The sequence below is a fragment of the Leopardus geoffroyi genome, chromosome X, assembly GCF_018350155.1.
Source record: "Leopardus geoffroyi isolate Oge1 chromosome X, O.geoffroyi_Oge1_pat1.0, whole genome shotgun sequence".
Lineage (NCBI taxonomy): Eukaryota > Metazoa > Chordata > Mammalia > Carnivora > Felidae > Leopardus > Leopardus geoffroyi.
The window spans coordinates 42,124,258-42,142,232 of NC_059343.1; the positions used below are offsets into that span (position 1 = coordinate 42,124,258).

The 17,975-nt window shown below is 43.3% G+C and overlaps 2 protein-coding genes across 11 annotated transcripts in view; one reads left to right on the plus strand and one right to left on the minus strand.

Moving 5' to 3' along the window:
* Positions 1-8,793, minus strand: part of ZNF182 (zinc finger protein 182) — a 31,294-nt gene extending 22,501 nt beyond the window's left edge. For 2 of the 10 annotated variants that reach the window (XM_045470992.1, XM_045470989.1), the window contains exons 1-3: positions 8,582-8,793; positions 8,130-8,237; positions 7,219-7,277 (exon numbers count right to left, since the gene is read on the minus strand). In XM_045470992.1, coding sequence (XP_045326948.1) covers positions 7,219-7,233 — 15 coding nt within the window. In that variant the 5' untranslated portion in view covers positions 7,234-7,277; positions 8,130-8,237; positions 8,582-8,793. Of the gene's footprint in view, positions 1-7,218; positions 7,278-8,129; positions 8,341-8,581 lie in introns of all 10 variants that reach the window. The other 8 variants (XM_045470990.1, XM_045470991.1, XM_045470985.1 and 5 more) reach the window with 8 other exon arrangements.
* Positions 8,794-14,638: 5,845 nt separating this feature from the next.
* LOC123594957 (sperm acrosome-associated protein 5-like) lies at positions 14,639-17,223 on the plus strand. Its single transcript, XM_045471998.1, has 4 exons — positions 14,639-14,783; positions 15,205-15,363; positions 16,833-16,911; positions 17,015-17,223. Exons 1-4 carry the CDS (start codon positions 14,639-14,641, stop codon positions 17,112-17,114), a joined length of 483 nt encoding a protein of 160 aa, XP_045327954.1. The 3' UTR covers positions 17,115-17,223.
* Positions 17,224-17,975: the final 752 nt, after the last annotated feature.

A 17,975-nucleotide genomic window follows, 5' to 3' on the forward strand; every position in this document is an offset into this window, starting at 1 on the left:
CTCTGCCCCTCCCCTGCTCACACTCTGTCTCTCTCTCCTTCAAAAATAAATAAACATTAAAAAAAATTATCCAAGGGATACAGGTATGCTGTTTTGAAGGGGCACATGCACCCCAATGTTTATAGCAGCACTATCAACAATAGCCAAAGTATAGAAAGAGCCCAAATGTTCACTAATGGATGAATGGATAAAGAAGATGTGGTGTGTATATATATACAATGGAGTATTACTCGGCAATCAAAAAGAATGAAATCTTGCCATTTGCAACTACGTGGATGGAACTGAAGGGTATTATGCTGAGTGAAATTAGTCAGAGAAAGACAAAAACCGTATGACTTCACTCATATGAGGACTTTAAGAGACAAAACAGATGAACACAAGGGAAGGGAAACAAAAATAATATAAAAACAGGGAGGGGGACAAAACAGAAGAGACTCATAAATATGAACAAACTGAGGGTTACTGGAGGGGTTGTGTGAAGGGGGATGGGCTAAATGGGTAAAGGGGAACTAAGGAATCTACAGCTGAAATCAGTGTTGTAGTATATGCTAATTTGGATATAAATTTTAAAAAATAAATAATTAAATAAAAAAAAAACAGAACAAATCACTGAAACCAGGAACTATTTCTTTGAAAAAAATTAATAAAATTGATAAACCTCTAGCCAGACTTATCAAAAAGAAAACAGAAAGGACACAAATAAATAAAATCACAAATGAGAGACAACACAGAACAACCAACATCACAGAAATACAAGTAATTATAAGAGAGTACTATGAAAAACTATATGCCAACTAACTGGACATCCTGGAAGAAACAGATAAATTCCTACAAACATATAAGCTACCAAAACCAAAACAGGAAGAAATAGAAAACTTGAACAGACTGATAACCAGCAAACAAACTGAATCAGTAATCAAAAAACTCCCAACAAACAAAAGTCCAGGGCCAGACAGCTTCATAGGCTAATTCTACCAAATATTTAGAGGCTTTTTAAAAAATTAATTGCCTAATTAAAGTTTATTTATTTATTTGGAGAAATGGAGAGAGAGCGAGCGAGAGAAAGCACAAGTGGCGGAGGGACAGAGAGCAAGGGGGAGAGAGAGAATCCCAAGCAGGCTCCACACTATCAGTGTGCAGCCAGACACAGGGCTTGAACTCATGAACCATGAGATCATAACCTGAGCCAAAATCAAGAGTAAGATGCTTAAATGACTGAGTCACCCAGGCTCCCCTATTTCCACCAAACATTTAAAGAAGGGTTTATGCCTATTCTTCTCAAACTATTCCAAAAAACAGAAAAGGAAGGAAACTTCCAAATTCATTCTATGAAGCCAGCATTACCCTGACACCAAAACCAGATAAGACACCACTAAAAAAGAACTACAGGCCAGGGGCACCTGGGTGGTTCAGTTGGTTAAGCATCTGACTGCGGCTCAGGTCATGATCTCACAGTTTGTGAGTTCAAGCCTTGCATCGGGTTCTGTGCTGACAGCTCAGCGCCTGGAGCCTGCTTCAGATTCTGTGTCTCCCTCTCTCTCCCCCTCCCCTGCTCATTCTCCCTCTCTCTCTCAAAAATAAATAAACATAAAGAAAAAAATGTAAAAATAAAATGAAATAAAAAATAAAAAAAAAATAAAAGAGTACAGGCCAACATTCCTGATGAACATGGAGGCAAAAATTATCAATAAAATACTACCAAACCAAATCTAAAAATACATGAAAAATATCATTCACCACAATCAAGTGGAATTTATTCCTGAGTTGCAATATTTGCAAATCAGTCTACATGTTACAGCACATTAAGAAAAGAAAGGTTAAGGGGCATCTGGGTGGCTCAGTTGGTTAAGTGTCTGACTTCATCTCAGGTCATGATCTTGCAGTTCGTGGGTTTGGGCCCCATGTCTGGCTCTGTGATGATGGCTTGGAGTCTGGAGCCTGCTTTGGATTCTTTGTCTCCCTCTCTCTCTGCCCCTCCCCCAACTCATGCTCTGTTTCTCAAAAATAAATAAATGTTGAACATTTTTTAAAGAAAAGAAAAGAAAGGTTAAGAACCATATGATCATTTCAATAGATGCAGAAAGAGCATTTGACAAAATACAACATCCATTCATGATGAAAACTCTCAGGAAAGTAGGCTTAGAGGGAACATACCTCAACATTATAAAGGCCATATATGAAAACCCCAAAGCTAACATCATACTCAATGGGGAAAAACTGAGACCTTTTCCTCTACAGTCAGGAACAAGACAGGGATGTCCACTCTCACCACTTTTGTTCAACACAGTACTGGAAGTCCTAGCCACAGTAATCAGACAACAAAAAGAAATAAAAGGCATCCAAATCAGCAAGGAAGAAGTAAAATGTTCACTGTTTGCAGATGACAATATATCATACATAGAAAACCCAAAAGACTCCACCAAAAAATTGCTGGAACTGATAAGCAAGTTTAGTAAAGTTGCAGGATATAAAATCAACATACAGAAATCTGTTGCATTTATATATTCCAATAATGAAGCAGAACAGAAATTGAGCAATCAGTCCCATGTACAACTGCACCAAAAACAATAAGATATTTAGGAATAAACCTAACCAAAGAGGTGAAATATCTGTACTCTGAAAACTATAAAACACTGATAAACTAAAGATGACACAAAGAAATGGAAAGACAATCTGTACTCACAGATTGGAAGAACAAATATTGTTAAAATGTCTCTATTATCCAAAGGACAATCTACACGTTTAATGCGATCTGTATCAAAATACTAACGGCATTTTTCACAGAGCTAGAACAAACAATCCTAACATTTGTATGAAACCACAAAAGCCCCTAAACAGCCAAAGCAACCTTGAAAAAGAAAAGCAAAGCTGGAGGCATCACAATTCCAGACTTCAAGTTATATTACAAAGTGATCAAAACTGTGTGGTACTGGCACAAAAACAGACACACGGATCAATAGAACAGAATAGAACCCACAACTATATGGTCAATTAATCCTGGAGAAAGCAGGAAAGAATATCCAATAGGAAAAATAGTATCTCTCCAACAAATGGTGTTGGGAAAACTGGACAGCAATATGCAGAGGAATGACACCGGACCATTTTCTTACACCATATGCAAAAATAAATTCAAAATGGATAAAAGACCAACTATAAGACCTGAAACCATATAAATCCTAGAAGTGAACACAGGCAGTAACTTCTCTGACATCTGCCACAGCAACTTCTTGCTAGATATGTCTCTGTGCCCAGGGAACAAAAGCAAAAATAAGCCCCTGGGACTATACCAATATAAAAAGCTTCTGCACAGCAAAGAAAACAATCAACAAAACTAAGAGGCAACCTAGAGAATGGAAGAAGATATTTGCAAATGACATATCCAATAAAGGGTTATTGTCCAAAACATATAAAGAACTTATAAAACTCAACATCCAAAACCCAAATAATCCAATTAAAAATGGGCAGAAGATGGGGCGCCTGGGTGGCGCAGTCGGTTGAGCATCCGACTTCAGCCAGGTCACGATCTCGCGGTCCGTGAGTTCGAGCCCCGCGTCAGGCTCTGGGCTGATGGCTCAGAGCCTGGAGCCTGTTTCCAATTCTGTGTCTCCCTCTCTCTCTGCCCCTCCCCCGTTCATGCTCTGTCTCTCTCTGTCCCAAAAATAAATAAACGTTGAAAAAAAAAAATGGGCAGAAGAAATGAATAGACATTTTTCCAAAGAAGACATCCAGATGGCAAACAGACACATGAAAAGAGGCTCAACATCACTCCTCAAATCAAAACTACAATGAGGTTTCACCTCACGCCTGCCATTATGGCTAAAATCAACAACACACGAAACAACAGGTGTTAGCCAGGAAGTGAAGAGAGGGGAACCCTCTTGCACTATTGGTGGGAATGCAAACAGGTGCAGCCACTTTGGAAAACAGCTATGGAGGCTCCTCAAAAAGTTAAAAATAAAACTACCCTATGATCCAGCAATCGCACTATTAGGTATTTATCCAAAGAATACAAAAATACTAATTCAAAGGGAAACATGCACCCTGATGTTTATAGCAGCATTACCTGCAAAAGCCAAATGATGGAAGCAGCTCAAGTGTCCATCAACTGATTAATAGAAAATGTGGTGTATACAATGGAGTACTACGTGGCAATGAGAAAGAATGAAATATGGCCCTTTGTAGCAACATGGATGGAACTGGAGAGTGTGATGCTAAGTGAAATAAGCCATACAGAGAAAGACAGATACCATATGGTTTCACTCTTATGTGGATCCTAAGAAACTTAACAGAAACCCATGGGGGAGGGGAAGGAAAAAAAAAAAAAAGAGGTTAGAGTGGAAGAGAGCCAAAGCATAAGAGACTCTTAAAAACTGAGAACAAACTGAGGGTTGATGGGGGGTGGGAGGCAGGGGAGGGTGGGTGATGGGTATTGAGGAGGGCACCTTTTGGGATGAGCACTGGGTGTTGAATGGAAACCAATTTGACAATAAACTTCATAAAAAAAAATTAAATAAATAAATAAATAAAAACTTAAAAAAAAAAAAAAAAAGAAAATGTGGTGTATATATATACAATGGAATTTTACCCAGCCATTTAAAAGAATGAAATCTTGCCATTTGCAACGACATGGATGGAGCTAGAGCGTATTATGCTAAGTGAAGTAAGTCAGAGAAAGACAAATACCATGTGATTTCACTTATGTGGAATTTAAAACACAAAACAAACAAGCAAAGGGGAAAAAGAGAGAGTCAAGTCAAGAAACAGACTCTGAACTATTGAGAACAAACTGATGGTTACCAGATGGGAGGTGGGTGGGGGGACGGGTTAAACAGGTGATGGAGATTAAGGAGGGTACTGGTTGGGATGAGCACAGGGTGTTGTATAGAAGTGTTGAAATACTATATTGTCTACATGAAACTAACATTACCCTGTATGTTAACTAACTGGAATTTGAATAAAAACTTTAAAAAAGTGTGGTACTGGCAGAGGGTTAGATCTATAAATCAACAGAACAGAGTCCAGAAACAGATCCACAAACACAGCCAATTTATTTATGACAAAACTGCAAACGCAATTCAAAAGAGAAAAATTATACTTTCAACAAATGGGGTTAGAACGAATGGAATTCCATATGCAAAATAATGACCCTCAACTTAATCCTTACACCTTATATAAAATTTAACACAGAAGAGATCACAGATCTAAATGGAAAACCAATAACTATGAAACTTACAGAAGAAACAGGAAAAAATCTTCATGACTTAGGATCCAACAAAGAATTATTTTTTAATGTTTATTTATTTATTTTGAGACAGAGAGAGCAAGCAGGGGAGGGGCAGAGAGAGAATCCCAAGCAGGCTCTGCACTGTCAGCGCAGAGCCCAATGCAGGGCTTGAACCCACAAACCCTGAGATCATGACCTGAGCCAAAATCAAGAGTCAGATGCTCAACCCAATGAGACACCCAGGCACCCCAGACCCAGCAAAGAATTCTTAAACGTGATGTTGAAATAACCGTGCGTGAAGGAAATAATTCATATATTGGCCATTTTCAAAATTAAAAATTCTTGCTCTGTGAATAACACTAAGCGAATGAAAAGACGTGGCTTGAAGAAATATAGACAAAATATTTACAAATGTATCTGACAAAGGACTTGTGTCTGACAAAGGACTTGTAAACAATATACATAACTAACTCTCCCCAATTTCAAGAGCGAGAAAACAATCCAATTTTAAAATGGGCAGATGACAAACTGAGGGTTGATGGGGGGTGGGAGGGAGGGGAGGGTGGGTGATGGGTATTGAGGAGGGCACCTTTTGGGATGAGCACTGGGTGTTGTATGGAAACCAAGTTGACAATAAATTTCATATATTGAAAAAAAATAAAATAAAAAAAAAATAAATAAAATGGGCAGATGACTTGATTGAACACTTCGCCAAAGAGGATATACAAAAAATAAAGAAACATATAGAGGTCTTAAACATCATCAGCTATTAGTGAAACATAAATTAAAGGCATGATGAGACAATAACTATACTACTAGGATGACTAAAATTAAAAATACTAACAATACCAGGGCGCCTAGATGGCTCAGTTGGCTACGTGTCCAACCCTTGATTTCAGCTCAGGTCACGATCAACCTGCTTGGGATTCACTCTCTCCCTCTCTATGCCCCTCCCTCGCTCACGCTCGTGCTCTCTCAAAATAAATAAATAAACATTAAAAAAATACTGACAATACCAAGTGCTGGCAAAAATGTGAAGCAACTGGAATTCTTATACATTGCTGGTGAAAATGAAAAATGATTCAACTATTCTGGAAAACAATTTGGCAGATTCTTAAAACGTTAAGCATACAGTTACCAAAAGACCCAGAAATCCAATATTTATTCTAGAGAAATGAAAACATATATGCACACAAAAACCTGTGTATGAATATTAAAGTGGCTTTACTAGTAATTGCCAAAACTGGAAATAATCCAAATGATTTTCAACAGGAGAATGGATAAATAAGCTACAGTACATCTATACCATGGAATACCACCCAGCAATAAAAAAGGAAAGAACTGACAACTTGTCTGAATCTCCAGGGAATTATGATGAGTAAAAATTTCCTCCGACTTAGGCTCAGGTCATATCTCACAGTTTGTGGGTTCAAGCCCCGCATCAGACTCTGTGCGGACAGCTCGGAGCCTGGAGCCTGCTTCAGGTTCTGTCTCTGTCTCTCTGCCCCTCCCCTGCTCACTCTCTCTCTCTCTCTTTCTAATATAAATAAAAAATAAACATTAAAAAATTAAAAAAAAAAAAAAAAGAAATATCTGTAGGAAACCAGTGACTGCATTTATCACTAGGCTGTGGTTGAAGACAATTCCACCAACCACATGAAGACTCAGAAAAGAAATGCCTTGGAAGGCAAACACAGGAAACCTTTACTTCCCTGAGAACTCAGTGCACTCTCTCCTGAGGAGTAAGGTGAACCAGGTTCCTGGTTATGTTTCCCTCTGGCTGCCAGAAGCTCAAAGAGAAATCTGTAAGTCAATGTTAGTATCTGTCACACCCTAATGTCTACATTCTAACTTGGCCTTGCTGTCTCTCATTTTCCCTGATCCTAATGCTTATGTACAAATAATTTCCTATTTTAGGTCAGAGATTCCTAAGTAGCTCATCACGTCCATGGTAAAAAAAAAAAAAAAAAAAAAGGAAGAAACAGCATACTTACCTGGGGTTTGGCCATTTCCTGCTTTTCTTGGGAAAAGGCAGAGATGTGTGAAAGCTGAGCTGGAAGAATGGAAAAGTGTACAGCATATGAGAGAACCCATAAGGTTTATATGCCCAGAATTATCTGCCTAGAAATTCCCCTCACACTAGAGGGGCATGAGGCCATTCTGTGGAAGTTTGGGCAACCATGTAGTTTTCAACAACCACCTGTGTATTCTTGACTCTCTTCCTCACATGAGCATCTAACACAAAAGGGTTTTTTTTCTATATATACTTGTGTACTGACCCAGAAATTGTAATTCTAGGCATTCTACCTAATGAAATAATGTATTCTAATGCATCACAACTTCTCTGTAAGTACCTTCACCTCAGCACTGACTTTCTGAATGCCAAAGTTAATCCTGTGACTCATAATAAGCGATTAGTAAGGAAATACAAGGAGTGAAATGTTACAGACCTATTAAAAATGTTGTATGGAACTGTATGCTTTAGTATTTGTATATTTCTCTGTACGTATATCTAAATTAAGTTTTTTAAATGTTAGAGAATAAATTTTTAAGCTGAATCACAGTAAACTTCTAAATGAAAATAAGGTAGGTTATAAAATTGCAGGAACCCATTTCAAACTGTTAAAAGTTTAAAAACGCATACCCCGAATACCCACTAAAAACTTGCTAAGAATGGACCGGACATTTAAATGCAGGGGGATAAAAATCAATTCCTTTTGATTTTCTTTTATTTTTAATTAATCTGTAATTCAAATGTGTTAGTATTTATCATACACCAAGTAAAATGAACTTTTAAAAACTATCATCCCCATGACGTTTTAAGCCCAATGATCCCCCCAGACCCCGCGGCACCAGGCCTCGCCCACCCCAACCCCCAAGCCCCGAAGTGAGTCCACTCAGGTACCTCTTCCTTCTCCTCCTCACCTCACTGGGGCCGGCTTGCCCAGGAGCCAGAAGGAAGCCTTCGGGTGCAGATTCACTTCGGCTGGAGCATTCACACCAGGCCCCTACGCTGGGGTGTGGGCGAGGGGAGAGGGGAGAGGGGAGAGGAAAAGGTGGGGCGCGCCTAAGGAGGCGCCTGATGAGGAGTGCGTAAGAACCCTTAGCGCAAATCACTGTGCCGGAAAACGTGTAAAAGTCAACGTTTAATTAAGCCCCATTCAACCCTGACTAGTCCCGTAACTTTGTCCACCATCATGCCCCAGAGACCTTCATTCAGTCTCCCATCACCCCACAACTCCCCGCATCAATGATCCTCCCAAATCCCCCTTCCTTCGTTCCTCCAGAACTCCCCATCACTTGGCCCATCACCCCTAGCACTCGCCCTCTCAACCCATCCCCCCTCCTCTTTCTCACCCTCTCGACAATAGATTTTCTGCTCACTGCAGAGGAGACCATTACAAGAACTGGCCCTGAGCAACACTTCCGCTTCGGGACCGACTCGGGCTCCGCAGCCTACAGGGCTGCAGCAGGCTGGTGTGCGCACGCTCAGCGGGGCCTTTGAGCCCGCGTGAGCCAATAGTCACCACCAGGCCCCCTCCCGCCGGCGGGACGCGAAAGAGATGGGGCTGGGGCGCGTGCGCCTGCGTCTGCGCCTGCGCCTCCGCCTGCGCGGAGAGAAGATGGCTGCGCCCGCGCGGCTGCTTTGAGGTGGCCGTGCCCACCGTGTCTCTTCACCTCGCTGGCTGCCATCACCTATGGAGCAGGTGTTTATTTTGTTCTGCAGAGGCCGTCATTCCTGAGATTTCAAAAACCATTTTCCTTATGGCGGGGAGGGGAATTGCCCAATTAAAAATTCTGGCAGGCAGGAATTTGGTGTCTTGAACCCGAAGGGCAGCATCAGGTTTACAGGTGTAATTGAACAGGAAGACGGGATGCGTGGCAGCATTGCCCAGCGTGCACAAAGGCTGGGAGGTAAGGAAAGGTCACACTGGCTCCATCCAGTGGCTAGAGCTGGGGGTTTGAAGGACAGTATACAAACAAACTAAAGATAAATAAACGGCCACCTAGAACACACCCACCCCGGGGTATAAGGAGTGTGTTAAGTAGTGACTGACGAAAGGATGCTTTCTTTGGATAGGCAGGATCGAACTCCTTTCGTTGGAGGTGACAGATACGCTGACCAAAAGGAGCCGGCCACACGAATAGCTGAAGCAAAGAGCTTTCTGGTGGAGGGCACGGCAGTTCCAAAAGCCTGGAAGTGAAACCTAAATTGGTGTGTTAGAGGAACGGAAACCGTGGCAGCTTGTTGGGAGTGTAGGAGGTGTGAGGGTGGGAGAGGTGGGTGGGGCCAGATGCTGTAGGGCCTCCTCTGGCAGGAACAGAGCTCATGCTTCATTCTAGACATAATGGGAAGCCATAAGAAGGGAAAGATTTTTAAAAGACCCCTCAGAAGTAATCAAGAATTCTTGTTGATCGTGAGTCTTGCACCACTAGAACATGAGCTTCACAGGGATTTGCTTAAGCACCTCCTGAATGACACATAGTATTCTAGACGTTGGCAAGGGAAGAAGACAGAACTAACCAAACAAACATTTATGGAGACAGTCTGGTTTCAAACACCCACCTACCAGCTTTGTAACCTAGGGCAGAACTCCTCTGTGCAGTTTCGTTATCTATAAAATGGGGACAATGACAAATGAATTGATACTTATCAAGGGTTTAGAACAAGACTTGGCACATAGTAAGTACTGCATGTTTTATTATTTAAATAAAAATAGAAATGTATATGCATAAAGGTTTTTTTAATAAGGAAAAAATGGGGCACCTGGGTGGCTCAGTCGGTTAAGCCTCCGACTTCAGCTCAGGTCATGATCTCACAGTCCATGGGTTCGAGCCCCATGTCGGGCTCTGTGCTGACAGCTCGGAGCCTGGAGCTTGCTTCGGATTCTGTGTCTCCCTCTCTGCCCCTCCCCTGCTCATGCCCTGTCTCTGTCTCAAAAATAAATAAAAACATAAAAAAAATAAGAAGGAAAAAATTAAAAGATAATCTACAGGGGCGCCTGGGTGGCACAGTCGGTTAAGCGTCCAACTTCAGCCGGGTCACGATCTTGCGGTCTGGGAGTTCGAGCCCCGCGTCGGGCTCTGGGCTGATGGCTCAGAGCCTGGAGCCTGTTTCCGATTCTGTGTCTCCCTCTCTCTCTGCCCCTCCCCTGTTCATGCTTTGTCTCTCTCTGTCCCAAAAATAAATAAACGTTGGAAAAAAAAATTAAAAAAAAAAAAGATAATCTACAGGCTACCTTGGAAAACAGGCCACAGAGGGCAAGGGCAAAGGCAGGAAAAATACTGTGGCTCCTGCCAACAAGCCCAGCAAGTGATAATGGGACTCAGACCTAGCTCAGTATCTCCTGAGTGCCACACACCATGTGAAGCATATGACATGACCTGCCTCAGATAGTCCCCACCATCTGTGAACAGTCCCATGGCCCCCACTTGTCAGATGAGGAAACTGAGTCCCAGAGAGACTCAGTAACTTGCCCAAGGTCACAGTTTCCCAGGGTTGGATTCTTAACTTCTACCCAATAATATTTTTTCTTTTGTTTATTCAATATCCCCCAGAACTTTTGGAAAGTATCTGAGGGTCCTCATCCCAGAACCATTAAAATTAACCAAGGAACATTTTTACCAGAAATATAGGTGAAGCAGAGTGCTTGGGTGGTTCAGTAAGTTAAGTATCTGACTCTTGATTTTGGCTCAAGTCATGATCTCATGGGTTTGTGAGTTTGAACCCTGCATCAGGCTCTGTGCTGATGGTGCGGAGCCTGCTTGGGATTCTCTCTCTCTCTCTCTCTCTCTCTCTCTCTCTCTCTCTCTCAAAATAAAATAAACTTAAAAAAATGTAGGGGGGGAGGGTGCCTGGGTGGCTCAGTCAGTTGAGCATCTGACTCTTGATTTCAGCTCGGGTCATGATCTCTCAGATCGTGAGATGGAGCCCCCAGTCGGGCTCTGCACTGACAGCACAGAGCCTGCTTGAGATTCTCTCCCTCTCTGCTCCTCCCTCCATCTCAAAATAAATAAATAAGCACTAAAAAAAAGGAAATATAGATGGAGCTCCCTAGCAGACAAAGAGAAAAAACAGAGGAGTAACTCCTATCTCTTGCTCCCTGAAGGATCAGCATTTATCAGGTACAAACATGTCAGCTCTCTAAATGCATTAGAAGGTGGGAAGTTGGAAGGGTTGGACCTGTAGGTCCCATCCCATCCCAACCTAGCCTCTTCCATCTTAGAAGTCCCATTCCCCATCACCTTGTCCACACACACCCCTGTGTTTAGGGAGAATCCTTTGGGTTGGTGGGTATTGGGGTACAGTGATTGCCAGCTCCAGAAATGTCCCCAAGGCAGTGATACAGCCCCTCAAAACTGTTTCAGAGTTCATAGTGCACATCCATAAGCTATGTGAGACCAGCTTTTCTGCGCTGAAGAGCTCAGACTCCCACTCTTTCCTGAGCATCCTCTGCCATCAGTCCCTGCAGATGCAGCCTCCTCATACAGTGGTCTAAGCAGCAGGTAGCTAGGTGAAAGGGTGTGGAAAGCTAACAGGAACTGGTCCCACCACAGAGTCTGTACAATGTGATGCTCCCACCCACAGGCCCCCCACCTCACCAGTTAGACATCATTACAATTGCTCTCAATACACATTTTATCAAGGGGTGTCTGGTTGGCTCAGTTGGTAGCATGTGACTCTTGGTCCCAGGGTCATGAGTTCAAGCCCCACATTGGGTGTAGGGCTTACCTTTAAAAAAAAAACATTTCATCGGGGCGCCTGGGTGGCTCAGTCGGTTGAACATCCGACTTCAGCTCAGGTCATGATCTCACTGTTTGAGTTCGAGCCCCGCATCGGGATCTGTGCTGACAGCGCAGAGCCTGGAGCCTGCTTCAGATTCTGCGTCTCCCTCTCTCTGCCCCTTCCCCGCTCATGCTCTGTCTCTCTTTGTCTCTCAAAAATGAATAAACGTTTAAAAAAATAAAAAAAAATTCATCAAAACTATGGAAGTGTGGCTAATTGTGAGCAATCATTTTGGACCATAAGGTGGCAAATGAGTTTGTCAGAGAAACAGCACAGGAGCCAGTTTTCTGGTGATCTTGAAGGTGCCATGCTAGCTCTGAACTACCTGAGGGGAAGAGGAATCCCCTTCCATCCTTTTGAAGCCACTGGTATTTGTAGTATATACCATCACTGGTAATATGAATCCTGAACAATAGATCAGTCTTTTCTGTCTTGGCCAATCTGAGTGTCATTAAATAGGAGACCTATGGGACTGGTTGGGGGTGGGGGTGGATAATGGTGAATGAAGGACAAATTGGGAGTGAATGGTAGGAAGGAGAGACAAAGGGTGATGGGAGGGAAGTGAACGAGTAGAGTGGAGTGAAAAGTGGGCAGCGTGGAAAACCATGAGGAAATGACTATGCATTAGATTTTGAATTCATTTGAGATTATGGATGAGACTGAGTAAATGATGGGAAAATGAGGCATGGTCTAAAGTGACAGAAAGTGAAAGTGGAAGCAGACTGAGTGACTGCAGCAATTCAAGGCAGTGAATGTGAATGGAGTTGATAAAGCAGTAGAGTGCAAGTTGTTTTGAGTACTAAGGATCAAAGTGTGAATAAATGATGGTTTATGGAGCACGTAAGAGTGAGAGAGGTGGATTCAGGCGGAGAGTGGGAGTGAATGGAGGTAACGTGAGGCATAGAAGGAAGAATAGAGAGCACGAGGGACAGAATAAGAGGGACTGAAGATGTATATGTGGTAGAATGTGAATATATGAATCAGGTAGATTTGAGTGGTGACACTATGAGGGAGAAGGAGAATGGCTAGAGGTGAATGAGGGGCAGACTGGGACTAGATAGGGGTGATTTGGGGCTCCAGGAATGTCCAGGGTTCCCAGTTTCAATCAGCCCAGGTGAATGAGCTGATGCATGTGCATGAATGGAGCTAATGTTGGGCAGAATGAGAGGGAATAGAAGCAAAAAGCAGAAGGTGAGTAACTGTGGTTATTATAAGCCAAAGAGAAAGATGAGGGTCACATGGCCCCAAGTGAATGAAGTCGGGGGGCGGTGGATGTATGGGGCCCAGTATTAGCAAAAAGTGGTGAATTCAAAGGCAGAGTGTGACTGAATGAAGGTACTATGGGGCAGAATGGAAACAACTAGCCATGAAATCATGAGCCAAACAGGAGTGATAAGTGGGAATGGGGTTACATTGGAAATGAGTTTAAATGAATGAGAGGCAGAGTAAGAGTCAATGGAGTCAATGAAGAGAAAATGAGGAATGGGGGTGACCAAGCACAGAATGAGTATATATGGGTAATTTGAGCTAGTGTTTGGGAGTATTACAGGGCAGAGTTCCAGGAAACGGGGGTAACAAGGGAATAGTATTTGAGAGAATAGAGGTGAAGAAGGGGCAGAGAGTGAATGAGAGAAAGAATGAGGCCCAGAGTCAATTAACAAAGCTGAAGGACGGGCCATGTGAGAATGAATGGGTGTCATTTCATGCACTGTCAAGAAGTGGAGGAGAAAGTAGAAAATGAGAGCCTGAGAGTGAATTGAGGTGAAGGAATATGATGTGAGAGAACTGAGGTAATATAAGGAGAAGGTTAAGAAATTGTGATAATATGAGGCATAGTGTGAATGAATGTAAGTGGATGAGAGACAGTATAAGTGAATGGGGCAATAAAAGAACAAGAATGGAGGTGGAAAATTAGTAGAGTGTGCATATATATGTAACGTGTCATGTGTAATACATAATGCAGGGCAGAGTGTGATTGAATGGGGGTAATGTGGGACAGATTCCAGTAAATTAGGATGGAACAATGCATGAAAGTAAAGGAGGAGCCAAGAATGGGTAAATAGAGGTAATGAGGGTCAGAAGATGAGGGCATGGTGGCCATATTGCGCAGAGCATGAGAAATCGAGGTGGTAGTAGACACGATGTAGTGAACAGAGCTGACTGCTGAGCAGAGTAGGAGGAATGGAGGCGATGAGGGGCAGAGTGAGTGGATATGGAGGTAATCAAGTGGTACAGCATGATTAACGACAGCAGAGTGTAACAGTGTTAAGGAATGTGGGGGGATGTAGGCTGATAGTGAGGCCCAGTGCCTGAGTCCTATCTGTCCTTTGTGTCACCAGTTCCTCTCTTCCTGCGTCTCTTTGTGACATCTCAGGGTTTCTCCCTGTTTCTGTCTCCTCCCATCTTTATGCATATGTCAGTATCTTTCTCTTTTCTTGTGTGTATGTCTCTAACAGAAATGGCACTGGGAAAGGCGGTGAGGTGTCTAACCTCTGGCTTCTCTGTTCCAGAATCTATTGCATAGCCATTTGCTCATACAGCCCAGAGTTCCAGAATGCCCTTATTTCTGGACATAGCAGGGTGAGTCTGGAGCAAAGAGTTGGCCAGGAGGGCCTGTGGGTGTTATAATGAAGGGCTTTGTTACTGTGAAGGTCACCTTAGCCATGCTTATGGCTGCTATTGTGGATGCCAAGATCTATGAACGCTGTGAACTGGCACTGAAGCTGGAGAGGGCAGGCCTCAACAGCTTCAAGGGCTACACCGTTGGAGACTGTGAGACCCCAGCTGCCCCAAGTCCCACCTACACCCCGAGCTGCCCACCACATTCAGACCCAGTCCCCCCTTTGTCATTTATCACCTCCCCAGCCCAGGGCATGATCCTCTCGGTCACCCCATGACTGACTGTGATGGCTGGTTTAACTTACTCTAATGTCATTACTATCATTGCCTTCACAACAATCATCCTCATCTCCACCATCAATACCATCACTACCATCAAAGTCATCACACATACTATCACCACTGCCATCACTGATATCTCACCAGAATCACCAACATCAAAACCACCACACCAAACCAAGATCCTCACTCCCACAACTGAGATGACAATGATCCCTGTCCCCTCTCCCTTATTCTACCATCCCCTATTTCCAGGACCCATGCCTACCTGATACCTATTCCTTATTTGACCCAGGGCTGTGCATGGCACACTATGAGAGTGGTTTTGACACTTCCTTCGTGGACCACAATCCTGACGGCAGCAGTGAATACGGCATTTTCCAGCTGAACTCTGCCTGGTGGTGTGACAATGGGATTACACCCACCCAGAACCTCTGTCACATGGATTGTCGTGGTAAGGCAGCACTGGGGACACCCTGAAGCCCTGCCTGCCCCACTGCCCAACACACCAGAATGCAAGGCTGTTAAACCATGATCTCTAGTAACAAGCAGAAAAATGACAGGGAAAGGAGCAGAGTTGCCTGGGCTGTTAAGAGACACCATCCTGTATCCTTACCAACTACATTTAGATGTTGTCCAGGTCAGGAGGGCTCAGAAATCCTATACCTCACCCAGAATGGAGGCTGCGGTTTTCTGTGACTCAGGAGATAGGAAACGTAGCTCCATGCAGAATGGAGGGGGAGATGTTCCTGATTTGTGGATGAGGTTGTTCAGGCCCTGGGGGAAGAAGCAAATATCTGGCTGTAGGAACATAAATAAGTTACCTTCACGCAGAAAGGAGAGAACTTTCCAGACAAGAGTGTGGTGTTATTGAGGACAAAATTTAATAGCAATAGTTGTTCAGGTTTGGCCAAAATGGTGCTTGAGGTCATCTAAGACAGTCCAAAATGGAGACTGAGGTTACTGAGGGCCAGACCAAATGGAGGTTGAGGCAGCCCAAGTCCTGCTACAGTAACAGGTGAGGTAACCCCAACAGGATTGGCCAGCTTGAAGGTCGAGGTTGTCTAACACCGGCCACCATAGAGGTTGACGTTATCTAGGACAGGGTAACATGAATAGTAAGGCTTTTCAAGACTAGCTAAAATAAAGGTTAAGGTTCACTTTGAGTCAACATGGAAGTTGAAGTAGTCCAGGATCAGCTATAATGGAAGTTGAGGTCCTAGACTGGTTAACATGGAAGTTGGAATTATTTATAACCAGTCAAAATAGCAATTGAGGCTGTTCAGGACTGGTTAACACTGTGGTTGAGATCATTAACCTGTCAGAATGGCAGTAAAGGTCACCCTGGTTGAGCAGTTGAGATCATCTGGACCATGATGGCTGAGGTTGAATGGAACTAGTCAACATGGAGATTGAGGTCATTTGTAACTAGTCAAATGGGAGTTGAGGTTATCCAGGATCTGACAACATAGTGTTTGAAATCACCAAGACTGACCAACCTTGCAGTTGAGTAGCTTTCCAACCAGCCAAGATGGTGGTTAAGGTGATGTCAGACCAGCTGCCATTGCAGTTGAGATTATCCATAACCACACAAAATTACAGCTGAAGTCATCCAGACCTGGCCAACAAGGAGTTTGAGGTCATTAGGACCAGCCAATGTGGTGGCTGAGGATATTCATAACCAGTCAATATGACAGTCAAGTTCATCCAGGATCAGTCAACATGAGTTAAGGTTCTACAGAAACAGCCAACATAGTAGTTGAGGTCATTCATAACCAGCTGACAAGTGAATCAAGGACAGTGAGAATCAGCCAATGTAGTGATTGAAGTTATTCAAGCTCCCTGGGCCCACCATACACTGTCACCCTGTCCCCAGTGCACCAGATCACTATATCCCTCTCTTCTTCCCCTCCTCCCTACCAGACCTGCTCAACCGCCATCTTCTAGATGATATCTCGTGTGCCAAGCGGGTGGTGTCCTCACAGAATGGTATGACTGCTTGGTAAGTTCATGGAGGTGTCTTGGACCCTGGGGAGCTGGGATAATGGCACTGCCACCCCACAAGCCTGTCCACTTCATCCTCCCTCCCTCCCTTCATTTCCCAGGGATTCTTGGATCCGGCACTGCTACGGGCATGATTTATCTGAATGGCTCAAGGGATGTAATATGCAAGCAAAACATGACTCAAAGAAAATTAAGTCATGACTCATTCCAAGAGACAGAAATTTTATTTTCTCCTTTCTTTTCTTTCTTCTGTGGATTTAATAGTGCTATCTAGATTTAATAGTGCTATCTATAAACAACATAAGAGGCCTCGGATGCCCAGCTCTTCATTTTCCCAATGGAGGTACCCCCATTTAATCACTTCCTCCAGATCACTTGGGGTGAAGGTAATAGCATAGCTTCTCCTGGGTTCAAATACCATCTTTACTACTTACTAGCTGTGTTGCCTTGGGCAAGGCATTTGATTTCTCTGTGCCTCAGTTTCCTCATTTGCAAAATGAGGATGATAATGGTAGTAACTATTTCATGGGATTATTGGGAGCATTAAGTGAATTAATGTTTGTAAAGCTCATAAAGTGCTTCATACACAAGGCAGTTACAGGTCTGGAGATAGAAGGGTGGCATGAGGGGCTATGAAAAGTGGCTTCCCTTAAAAAAGCATCACCCGGGGCACCTGGATGGCTCAGTCAGTTAAGTGTCCAACTCTTGATTTCAGCTCAGGTCATGATCTCACAGTAGTGGGATTGAACCCCCACATCAGGCTCCGTGCTGGGTGTGGAGCCTGCTTAAGATTCTCTCTCTCTCTCTCTCTCTCTCTCTCTCTCTCTCTCTCTCCCCCCCTCTACTCCTCCCCCACTTGCTCTCGCTCTCGCTCTCTCTCTCTCTCTCTCTCTCTCTCTCAAAAAAGCATCACTCTCACTCGAAGTCACTACAGGGTCTTCAATTAAGGTAGATACAACTTCTCCAGGGAAAATAAGATTGGTTCCACTTTACATGAGAAGATCAGTGGGAATCAGTTGAAAGTATTCATACTGTCCTGCATCTTCCCATTCTACACTCAGC

What these genes read in the sequence shown, in the direction of transcription:
- LOC123594957 (XM_045471998.1), top strand. Translation starts at nt 14,639, where the DNA reads ATGAAGGGCTTTGTTACTGTGAAGGTCACCTTAGCCATGCTTATGGCT. An exon ending in GGGCTACACCGTTGGAGACT is followed by an intron (nt 14,784 to 15,204) that starts GTGAGACCCCAG and finishes TATTTGACCCAG; the next exon opens with GGCTGTGCATGGCACACTAT. An exon ending in CAGAATGGTATGACTGCTTG is followed by an intron (nt 16,912 to 17,014) that starts GTAAGTTCATGG and finishes TTCATTTCCCAG; the next exon opens with GGATTCTTGGATCCGGCACT.